The 12,274-nt window shown below is 43.3% G+C and overlaps 1 protein-coding gene across 1 annotated transcript; it reads left to right on the top strand.

Annotated features, from left to right (window-relative positions):
- The first annotated feature begins 4,597 nt into the window (after positions 1-4,597).
- LOC109989530 (placenta associated 9) lies at positions 4,598-12,179 on the top strand. The gene is made up of 3 exons (XM_020641308.3): positions 4,598-4,858; positions 10,815-10,906; positions 11,245-12,179. Exons 1-3 carry the CDS (start codon positions 4,795-4,797, stop codon positions 11,386-11,388), a joined length of 300 nt encoding a protein of 99 aa, XP_020496964.1. The 5' UTR covers positions 4,598-4,794; the 3' UTR covers positions 11,389-12,179.
- The last annotated feature ends 95 nt before the right edge of the window (positions 12,180-12,274 follow it).

Here is a 12,274-nt window from a genome sequence, read left to right as displayed (position 1 = left end):
CAGGAAGGATTCAAGCTGCTGAGCATGCTTGATTGTGTGCAGGAAAACAGTAAGAGCAAAGAGCTGGAATGCAATGACAACACTTCAGCTTTTAATTTATCTTTATAAAGATATAATCTGTATACAAGCGAAGAGAACAATTCAACTCCATTTTATGCATCTCTAGTTGCAGCCAGACTCTAAACAATGAGCAGCACAAAGAGGACTCTTGGCCTGGTTACACAAAATGAGTTATCTGCTCATTGCAGATCAGTGCAGCTCAGGCTGCACCAGGAGCTCACTCGTGTTGTGTAACGCTGTCTGACTGTTAAAAAGGGATATTTGGGGGTTTCAACTTACTGTTTAAAACAAGTTAAAGATCGTATTTCAGATGAGATGCAAGGCAAGATGTTCTTTATGTTTGATTCGAATTAACAAACGTGCTTGTTGAGAAAAGTGAAGCCTGTGGTTGAAGCAGAAGAGTGCTCAGGATAAACACTGTGAACATGAGATATGACTGCAGAAAGAGAGAGAGACAGGCGGCCTCCCAGACTGACAACATAGACTTTAAAGAAGAGGATGAGAGGTGCGCTCTGCTGCCAGCGCTCTGCAGGACGTCCAGATCCTTCTCAGCTCTGATGGGATGTCCAACACGTCCCTAAAGTCTGAACGGAGCAGCGACAGAGACGCCAGCACTCAACAGGTTCCAGATAACGAGTTTGATCAAACTCACAACAGGAAAGTGTGTAATCAGCGATAATCCCTGCAGCAGACATGGCTCACACTGTATGTGCAGGTAAATCTGAGCAAAGTAAATGGATGATGAGATGGGCGGGGCTGATAGTCTAAGCAGAGTGCAGATAGTGGGAAATGTCAGTCAATGAAAAAGAAGCTCAGAGGTTTTAGGGACAGGCAAATTCTAAAAGTAGGCCTATTTATTTTTGCTGTAGAAATCATTTCATCTATATGGTAGCTGATCTGAAAATATTACCCTAAATACATTTACTTAGAGTAGCTCTAACATGATGGCTTACATATTTGGTATGAGAAGTTAAATCTTTTAGATACCAGCTGTCATTTTTCCCATGACACACATTTGGGTAAACTGGGGGTGAAAAACTCAGCCCTTTGCATTGACGTATACAGCTCAGCCCAGAACGAATCTGGAAATATTAAATCGTTTTGTGTAAACCTTCTTCACATTTTGTCCACAGGGGGTGCCACATCAACACAAACGGAAAGTCCACAAGAGGAGCTTTAAGGGAGTTGAAAAAATGTCCTTTTTGCGTTGGAACAACAAACTCAGGGATGCTCCTCTTGGAGGACAACTCAAGTTTATTTGTTAAGGTGTCTTCAATACGCTGAGTATGTTTGATGTGGGTCAGATAAAGCACCCAGTAAGAGTTTTATTAAAGTGCAACACCAGAGAAGATGCAAATTCAAAAACACACGGGAAAGTCCAAAACAAATGTAATTAATTAACCTGCTGCAAGAAGCTGAAACAATGTCAGAAACAGCCAATGTGCTGCGTAAACGATGGCGGTCTCCATGCTGGAAATGCTGTCTCAGTCTAACGTTCAGTCAACCTAACGACAGGCTGAGAGCTGGAGCTGAGGCGGGTTTTAAACCTCCTGACAAACCGTTACACCGCGCCCACCTGTCAATCAGATCAGCTACACGCCTTATTGTGAATAACTCTTATCCTTCATCAAATCAAAACTGATGAGTCATCAGAAACATTCATCCCTCGTACAGTGTGTGTCGATCGAGACATGAGCTAATCACACCTATTTGGTTTTTTTTAACACGGCTGTAAACATGTTCTCCTTTTTAGAATGGGTGTGTATGTGACTTCCTGTGCTTCTGCAGCCAGCCTCTAGTGGACACTCGAGGAATTGCAGGATTTTGCACTTCAGCATCGGCTTTAGAACACCAGAGGTTGCCTCTTGGTTCACACGCATCCACAAATCTCAACCGATCAAGATTTATCTTTTTTTTAAAAGGGGCAGGTTGGTCTTAGTCAGGGGGCAGAAGGGAACAAAACAAAAAAGGTATTACAAGAAGAAAGTGACAATACTTCAGAGGACCCTGGGCCATCATAACATCTGACAGGAGTTACACTGTAAAACAATGAAACAGGAGGAGTGACAGAAATAGACGTGCAAGAGTGACAACCCCCTCCACCTCCTCAGATCAGTGACGTTATGTGATCCTCGCCGCGGCTCGTGTAGGACTTAACATTCACCCCTGAACCGATGGTCACTTCATGACCTGTGACCCACATTTACAACAACAAGGTGTTTGAAAAGTATCTCTACATGGTGCTGAGCCAACTCGTAAAACTCCAATGATACTGATATTCTAGAAAACAGGCTGAACTTCAACTACGTCCAAATTTATGTCCAAGATTTGGTATTTGTTTCAGTCCTCTCTCTCTTTCTCTGTGTTTTTTTTAACTGACAAACAGAATTACTTTTCGTCTCCGTCTTTGATCTGCTCTCTCACTTTTCCTCCGGTTTGCTGTTTTGCTTCTTAACGTTTAGATCTGCTTAAGAGACCAGACGAGAGGAGAGCACGAGGCAAAAGACCGACGGGATTAATGAAGATCACCACATTTACCACCAACAGTCTGAGCTGAGTGTTTGTGCGGGTGGGCGGGTCACACGCACACTCTCACACACACACAGACACACTGACACACACACGGACAGACAGACACAGATAAATCAATTGAGGGGGAATAACAGGAACCAATCAATGCCATCAAAAGGTTGCTTTTGATGGCATTGATTGCTGCTCCATTGATTCGATTTCTCACTTCCTGCTGAAAGAAAACAATTTCCCACAAAGGAAACGACAGCATTGAGTCCTCATAACTGTATCAGTTGTTTCTTAAAAGCCCTGCAAAGATCGCCCAGCATCCGGTGAAAGTGCCGTGTCTAATGAGCAGCTGAGAATTTAAATGAACTGTTATTTAACAAACAAACAGCAGCAGGTACAGAGGAGACCGGATGCCTTTCAGTCTACAGGAACTCTGTAGCGTCAGCCTGAGGGTGGAGGATAAAACTCTGTATACAGACGGTGATCTGGGCACTGCAGGAGAGAAGTCGCCTTTCTGACCACCTGCCTGCTGTAGAGGTCGATAAGCTGGACCTGACTCCTAACAGAAATCTCGCTCGCCACTTCAACGTGGCTACCGAGTCTGTTTTTATTGGCTGGAGTCAGATTACAATTCCAGGCAATACAACATTAAACAAAAACTTTTATAAAACAGGGTCATCATTTCCATCCATCTATAACACTTTTCCTGCTCGGTGTTGCAGGGGACTGGAGCCTTGGACAGATCACCAGCCAATCACAGAGCTGACATATTGAGAGAGACAGACAACCAGCCACATTCACATTTCGCAATTTTTTAGAGTCACCAGTTAACCTAACGAGCATGTCTTTGGACTGTGAGAGGAAGCTGGAGTACCCGGAGAGAACCCACACATGCACAGGGAGAACATGCAAACTCCACACAGAGAGGCTCCTGTCAGACGGGGATTCAAACCAGGAACCTCCTCACTGTGAGGGGACAGAACTAACCAATGCACAGCCCAGAAGGTATATTAAAAGAACAAATTTTCCTTAAAAAGTACACCCCTGTTGTATCATTTTTGGTAATGGCGACATGTTATTCAAAGGACGGTTTGTTGTCTAAGGATCAGGAGCCTCGAGGGATTTTTACTATCCATAGATTGGTTGGGGGGGTGGGGGGTGGTTCAGTGGTGGTAGCTGAGGCGGGCAGAGGCAGAGAACTCAAAGGTCACAGGGCACGATCAGACCGGGTACTGAATTAAAAACGAAAAATCAACAATGCACAACTTCTTACTGGTTTTTAACAGACATCATCACATCACTCCTGTCCTTGCTACCTGTCACACTTAGAATTGATTTTAAGATTTTACTGATCACTTTTAAAGCCCGTTTTGGTATTGCCCCGAATTACATCAGCGAAATGCTAACCCCTGATGAACCATCTCGTGACCTCAGATCCTCAGTCAGAGCCCTTCTGGTCGTTCCAACGTTGAGGCTCAAATCTAAAGGAGAGCGACCCTGAGGGATCAGGGCCCCTCGACTTCGAACGACCTGCCTGAGGAGATGGGGCGAGCAGACTCAGTGGCATCTTTAAATCACTTTGATAGACTCACTTTTATGTGATTTCTTAACAAAAATCTTTAAATCCATTATAAATCCTTCATCTAATGATTTTGTCTTTTAATTTATTCCTCCCTTTATTCAGTTAACTGGGAAAAGACTCATCACACAAGGATGTGAATTCGTCAACCACAGGCCCATTGTGAAGCTCCTCCCCTTCCAGAAGACTTAAAATGACTGTCATCAGCAAATGTAATAATATGCCTTTGGGTGTGGTTGCTATGACAATCATCAGGTACAAGAGGAATAAAATACCATTAAACTCACAGCTGATCTCAAACAAAGTAAAAGCAGATTCTTCTCACCCAGAAGAGTCCCCTCCCCGCTTCAGACCTCCTCCCCTTCCTCTCACATACTGAGCTTTTTTGTGCTGCATCTCATGTTTTCATTAGGAAACTGGGCGCTACTAAACCAGAGAGGGAGAGAGAGAGAGAGGGCAAGAGAGAGAGCGAGAGATGGGTTAGAGAGCGAGAAAGTGAACGGAGCACGGAGAGAGAGAGAGAGAGAGAGAGAGAGAGAGAGAGAGAGAGAGGAGAGAAGAAATCATTTTTCAGGATCTTACTTCACTTTTACTTTCTTTGTTTTCTGTTAACTTGCCGGACGTCAGGTTTCACCATGACCTGCCCCTCCTCATCCTCATTTGGACTTATCTTGCTCCTGATTGGCTACACTGCAGCAGGTAAGGGAGGCACCTAGGTGAGGTTGAGAGGAAGAACTTGGAGCTGAGAAGATTTGATGATTTATGGATCAGTGAAGTAAAAAATACATTTTCTGATGCAAATACTTTCTGTACATCCGGTCTTTGTTGCATGATTTTACACACTTCACTGTTGTGTGTGCGTGTGTAGATGAACACACACGAAGCTGACATCATGAGTCTGTGTGTGTGTGTGTGTGTGTGTGTGTGTGTGTGTGTGTGTGTGTGTGTGTGTGTGTGTGTGTGTGTGTGTGTGTGTGTGTGTGTGTGTGTGTGTGTGTGTGTGTGTGTGTGTTCAGGGACTCCAGCACATCTGTTTCTAATTACACTGCAGCTCGGGCTTCACTCACAGTTTCAAACATCCCTCTCTCCGTCATCCGTTGTGTTTCTGTCCCTCCTCTATCCCGAGCCTCTCTCTTTGTTTATCATACCGAACTAAGAATCCAACAGAAACTTCACAAAAATGTGGGAAAATCCTCCGGGGACAAAAAGAGGAGTGACGGCCGAGAGTGTGAACTTCATGGACTTCATCCTGCAGGAATGAACAACTGCAGGATGCTAAATGAACACAAAAAAAAACATTTTTTATCTCATTTATCATCTTCCCTCGTCCAATCCCAGATGAATTTAGAATGTAAACAAGAGAATCTGACTTGAAAATTCTTATTTAAACTATGTTTTATTGTTTGAGAGATGTGGAACATTTTTGTTTCAAAAATTGATTTAAGACATTAATAACATTTATCCTCCTGAGACCCAGCATTCATGTGGGTCCTCTGGGAGACATGAATCTCCAAAGGATATTTTTAAAACCTTTTAAGTTATCGAACTGAAACCTGATGGCCGATGTACAGAACATCTTCGCCTTTCCAATGAGCTGCCATTTGTTGGGGTGTCTCATTCATATCAGGAGTTCCGCTGTAAAGTAATTTTAACATGAGACTCTATGGGGACTGACTCACTTTAGCAGACAGCCCCTAGTGGACGAAAGAGGAACTGCACTGCTATTGTTTTCAGCCATTGAGGTTGTCTCTCCTGGACATATTAAGGGGTGCAGTGCATGGGTGAACAGAATACACACAGAACTGGGAGAACAGCGCCACCCTCAGGCCGAAGTCAGTTCAGAGTAGTTGACATGTTAGCACGAATAGAAGCTTAAATGTATGATCAGCAGTAAGAGCTAAAAGTAAAGATTTATAAGTTAAGCGTTACGATAAGTTGATGTGTGGCAGTTTGCTCTAAAAGCAGCTCAGTGAAAGTGTGAAAGCAGCTTGTTACTAGTTACTAGTTTCATTCACTTTTCATTTTGATCAGGGCAGAGGTGCTCTTTAAAGGGATAGGCAAGAAACTGCTTGGGGCCCCCAGGCCAGTAGTTAGCTCAAAATGTGCAAATTTTGCAATGACATTAACCTCCCTAAGAGGGCCCCATCAGACAGCGTTCACTCCTGTTGCCTTGCTAAGCGTTGCGTTCATTATTGTTGTCAATGAAAGTCACATAAGGAAAATGAGTGTCGGGTCTGAACTCTGTGAACACACACTGAGCTGATCCAACTTCTCAAAACTGCACTCCACAGAGTCCTCTCTCTCTCTCTCTCTCTCTCTCTCTCTCTCTCTCTCTCACACACACACACACACACACACACACACACACACACACACACACACACACACACACATGAACACACACACACGAACACACACACACGGCCATTTACCTCTGTCCTTGGGTGGAGTCACTGAGTTAGATCATCATCTGTTTGCATGTGAGCGTGTGTGTGTGTGTGTGTGTGTGTGTGTGTGTGTGTGTGTGTGTGTGTGTGTGTGTGTTCCTGAGAATTTTTTTGGGGGGGGTTTTGTGAGATTTCTCAATCCTCTGAAACATTTCTGAAAGGGAAGAAAAAGACTTGAGCCAACGCAAACAAGAACAAATGTTCTCTGACTGTTTCACTGCAAAAAGTTAAATCTGAGTCAAACTAAATGGGTCTGATTCACAAAAGGATTGTACGTCAAATGAGCGGAGTTGATGAGGAACTGTGGGTAACAATAAGACACATTTAGCAGCGATAAAGCTACACAAATGAAACATGAGTACAGGTCTGGTGCTGAACTAACCAGGATTTGGTGGCTCTTTTGAAAGTGTTAGCCGCAGAGGTTTAAAAACAGCTGTGGTCTTTTCAACACTTTATCTGCTTCCTTGTTTTAAAAGAGCTCAGAGGTGATTTTGTTTTTGATGTGTCAGCAGATATTTGGGCTCATTTTGAGTAACAGTTTCCAATCTCTGTGATTTCTTTCCTTTTCTTTAGAGCTGACATTTTACAGTGTGGAAAATCAGACGTGTTAATAAGCCTTCTCAGCTGTGCAGCATCAGCACGTTGACGCGTCTGTGGTTTACTGCAAACAACACACACAGCTTTTTCTTTTTGTACAGCATTAGTGACAAAGGGGGTAAAGGGGGCAGCTGTGGATCGGTGGTAGAGTCAACCATCTCTCTGCTAGAATGTCAAGGGTTCAATCCCCAGTTCCTGCAGCCACCAGGCTCTTAACCCCAAATAGCTCCCGCTTCTTCAGCAAAGTGTGAATGTGTTAGAATGGATTTGTTCATTGTTGCTCAACCTCTGGCACGCATGTTTTAGATGTTTCCCACTTCCAACACACCTGATTCAAGTGATCAAATGATCAAGACCCCTGATATTAAACAATTAATTTGAATCACATGTGTTGGGAGAAAGAAAAACCAAAACATCCAAAGCAGTGGGTGCTGAGGACCAGGATGAAGAAGCACTGGATACTGATGGACCCTTTACATAGCAGCCTCTACCATCAGTGTGTAAAAGCGCTTTGAGTAGTTAGAAGATGAGAAAATAAATAAACAAGCTCAAGTCCATTTACCACGCACCATAAAGAGCAGACTATGCTGCATTCACAGGCATCAAACAAAGACACACTGACACTGAGATGGAAGCACAGCTGTGTTCAGAGAAGCAGCAGCATGTTCTGATGCAGCTGTCGACTGCAGGCCTAGTCCACACTGCTGCGTGTATTTTTTTAACGCTTCCACATACACACTAAGTTCTTACAAACATCTCCGTCCAAATAAAAAACCTTACAGCTGTACTGAGCACGACAAGTCGACAACGGTGTCCTTGACATATTTACATTTTCTCCCCATTTGTCTGCAATGACCATTTCATTTACAAAGTTGTCCCACCACCTGAAGCCCGACCTGGTCTCGCCCCAAAACCGCTGACGTTGGCGGCAGGGATTGTGTCGTTGGAGTGTTGTATAAAGCAGCAGTGACCTCCGTCGTCCAAACAGGTGTCTCTGCTCGTCAACATAGTCGGGGAGTAACTGTGTGTGTGAGCGTGTAAAAAGTCCAATTAGCAATGTTAGCACCAGCGCTAGTTTGGTAAGTTCTGCCATCGCACTAATCTCCCTGGAAGAAGTTTTCCAAACGGTGCCGAAAACCCAGTTTGCCTACGTGTGGACGAGGCCTAAAACTTAACTCGTGTTTGAAATCTTCATGTTTTCAACAGACTCCTTAAAACTCTTGTGTTAACAGAGTTTCTGCTGAACTCTCTGTACCTCCATCCGTTCCTCTCTGTCGGCCTGATTCTTGTCTTGTTGTGAACGCTCGCTGTAATGGAGCCTGTAAGATGTTTCCATGAGATATATCAGTAAAATCAGCTCCATCTGAGGCTGAAGCACGACGATGTGAGGGAGGACAGATAACAGAATGAGAGAGGAGAATCATTTGTGTCTGACTCTCCTCTCAATCTGTCAGAATCTGTATTTGCCACTGCATGTATTACAGACTTTTTTTTTTTAAGTAAAAAGATACATTTTATCTTCACTTTTTTCTTGTTCCTTTCTAAAGAAGAGGGTAAGAGCAACATGTGGACACAATTATTTATGTCTTACTTTTCTCAGATTTCTGGTTGACTACATGTTTAAAGATCACATATTCTGTAAAATACACTTTACTATGTTTCTCTGACACTAATATGTGTCTCTAGTCTGTCTACAAACCCCCCAATGATGAGAAAAGTCCATCCTCTCCGTCTTTTGCCTGCTCAACTTTTCAGAAAATGTGAGCTCAAACAGGCCGTTTGGAGATTTTCCCTTCATGACATCACAAAGGGCAGTAACCCCCAAGCCCTTCCAGAGAGGGGGTGTGGTCAGACACAGCTCATTTACATATTTAAAGGTACAGACACAGAAACAGCCTGTTCTGAGCAGGGCTGAAATAGAGGGGTTTATAGGCATGATCAAATACAGGATCAGAGTGGATTTAGAACAACACACATGTTTTGTGGAGCTCTGAGACTTATTGACACTGAAGAAGGGGAGGAGAATATGTGACCTTTAACCTCCTCAAATTAAAGCTGAATTTTGACTTTATTTGCATTAAAAGTATCTAAAAAATATATTGTGGTAAAAAGTTGATTGAGACTCCATGTAGAAACGAATACAGAATTCCATGTAGCCCTTTATCCTCGTCTTTACATGCCAGATGTGAATTTGTTGAAATTATTAGCTGTTTTCTGAAGAGCTTAGAAGAGAAAATCTAAACAAAACTCAGTCTGTGTTTATGAGACAGCAGGCTGAATGTCTGGTGTTTTTCACTTATTGTGTCCAAAATGTGCATGTGTGGATCTCACTGCAGCAAGTCAAACTGAGTCACTGCAGAGAGGACAAACTGAGACACTTAACAGACTGACGTGTGTGAAAATGAAATGTATTAAAGTTAGACAACAGCTCCCGACATGATGAGCTGTTCAATTTTGTCAAATATTGAAACCTCTCAGAAACAGTTTTGACGTGCACAGTTTAAGTTTGAGCCGTTGGAAAGAGCTCGCCGTGTTTTGGCCGTAAACGTAACTTAGTTATCAACATTGTTATGGCTAGATTCCCAAGGAAACTAGGTCACAGGCTTCCTAGCTCGTCAGTAGCTATTGACTGCATCTGTGATGCTCTCCTCACCTGATGGCTGATGACAATCAGCTCAGCAGGGGGGCTATGGTGGGGGGGGGGCAGTTTCATGTTTGCCTATCATTTGGTGGGTGGTTTTGAAGGGCTATGTTCTTGAAGAAAGAAGGCCCCCTCATGTGGAACCTTTTTGTACAAAAAAAATCAGCGGTTAACCCTGATCTTGCTTGTGTTTCCACAGCCAACTGTACCTTTACATGGTACGTGAGGTGTAAGCTGGATGGTGATGACAAACGGCAACGATGGAGGACGACCAGCATTTTGTGTTTGTTCTTCTTAGTATGTGGCTGTTTGACAGAAAGCTGCAGGCCAAAAGCAAAAAGAGCTTGACATTAGTCTCTTGAAATCCACGGTATATTTTACAAGGCACATTTAGTGTTTGTCCTTTATTACCGCTGTTGCTCGCGAAGTGAGGATTATTTTGATCGATCAGCGGACTGCAGTGTGTATAACAGTCACCCTTTAAGATCGGATCGGCACGCTTGGCACCCCAACAGAGGGGAAGCAAAAAAGTAGAACGGTACAGTTATTTCAATAAAGGTGTTCTGTACCGGACTGGACCAGAGGTAGAAACGGCGCCTAAAAAAATTCATGTTCAGTGGATGAATGAAAAGTTCTCTGGATTTAAACTTCAGTCAGCGTGAGCTCGTCCTGCAAGCTGCTCAGGAGGCGTTAGAAAAAACAGGAGCAGGCCGCAGCTTCCTCTTAAATATGTGGGCTTCAAAGACAAACCGATAATTAGAAACATCAGAGAGAGAGAGAGGAGACGTCTGGAACAATGCGTGTAACCCCCCCCCCCCCCCACACACACACACACACACACTTCATCCTCACATCCTGATACAGAGAATCACACGCAGAGCTCAGAGACCGACTGCAGCATGAACCATCACTTAACTTTAGTGATTTCAGATTATTCATTTATTAAGATGCATCTTTTCCTTCTCTCCAGGACCTGAGTCCGACCTGCAGCCTCGAGCGGTGCGTTCAAGTGCCTGTCAGGAGCACATGAATCTTCACAACCGCCTGGACGTTGTGGAGAAGGTGCATGCTGTTTCCAAACTCAGCTCACAGTTTGTCCTGATGGGATTTTAATCATGCAGGATTTCAGATGTTTTTCCCCCCCTGCTGTAATTCTTTATAAAACATCAGCCTTTATCTTTTCTTAATGCAGTAAACGTTCTTTTTTCATGCTGAGTAACAGTAAAAGTCTCCTTGTTGACCTCGTGAGTCAACTGTGACCTCTCGTCAGCAGCTGTTTGTGCAGCTGTCTAATTGTTCTGAATAAGTGATGGTTTAATTCATGAGACGACCCTTTTATTCATTCTATAACTTATTCATATTTTACTCATGTGTGAAACACAAAAACATGTCTCCTGCAGACGGTGGAGGACACGGTGGAGAAGCTGGAAGCGGAGCTGGCTGCTCTGCTGGAGACCATTGAAGCTCCGAAGTGGCGCCCTCTGCTGGACAATACCGGACAGACAGCAGTGGATATACTGGAGGATCCTGTGCAGATAAACTGACCATACAGGGCTCCTAAAGACGGACTGTGAAGGACTGAATGTGTTGGCAATGCTATTTCTAAGTCTACCTTACAAAACACGTGCCAGCCTCTTCTTTTTCCAGTCACATTGAGTTATAGAGCGAAGTGGAAAAATATTCCTGTGGTTATTTTTCTCTATAGATCAATATCAATATCTGAGGTTTCAATTTAGTAACTCTGCTGGATTAAACAGAATCCTGATCATGAATGAAGCTTGAAGAAAGTGGACATTTCATTTGTTAATATTAATATTTAACATGCTCTTAAGTTGTCAAAATAAAAAAAAGAGTCCATGGCACGCTGAAAATAACTTTACTTTATTTTATGATTCACTCACAATGAAATATAAGAAAGATATTTTCAGCGTGCCACTGACTTTTGATTTATTTCTTGTGGTTTGTTCCTGCACCTGAGAACATGTTTAGGCTGTGCACATGGGTCCCTGCTGGCCATTTAGATAAAGCCACATTTTCCACTCTGACTTTTACCCACACTTTTTCCTCTCCGGCCCCCTAGTGAATATTCCACATGAAGTACATCGGCTCATGAGGTGAGCCGATGTGAGAACAAAGCGAAAAATATTTTTACAAATTCAATGAGTGAGTGACAGGGGGTGATGATGACGTTCATATCCTGCAACTGGTTATATGATCCGGTTTGCCCGTGACCGTTGTGATCTCCATGCACGCACTGAAACTGCTTCATTATATTTCCTGATGATAAGTCTGTGCTTCTCCGTTCTTTACTTGGATAAAAAGGCAAAAATTGTCATCATAGCGTCGGACTGTGTTACTTCATCTGCTACGTTTGCATTGTTCTTTTGACATCACGTCTCACACTGCAAGGTTCATGTGAACAAGAAACTG

Source organism: Labrus bergylta, chromosome 10 (assembly GCF_963930695.1).
Source record: "Labrus bergylta chromosome 10, fLabBer1.1, whole genome shotgun sequence".
Lineage (NCBI taxonomy): Eukaryota > Metazoa > Chordata > Actinopteri > Labriformes > Labridae > Labrus > Labrus bergylta.
The sequence above is the reverse complement of the archived record's forward strand: the minus strand, read 5'-3'. Positions and strand labels throughout refer to the sequence as shown.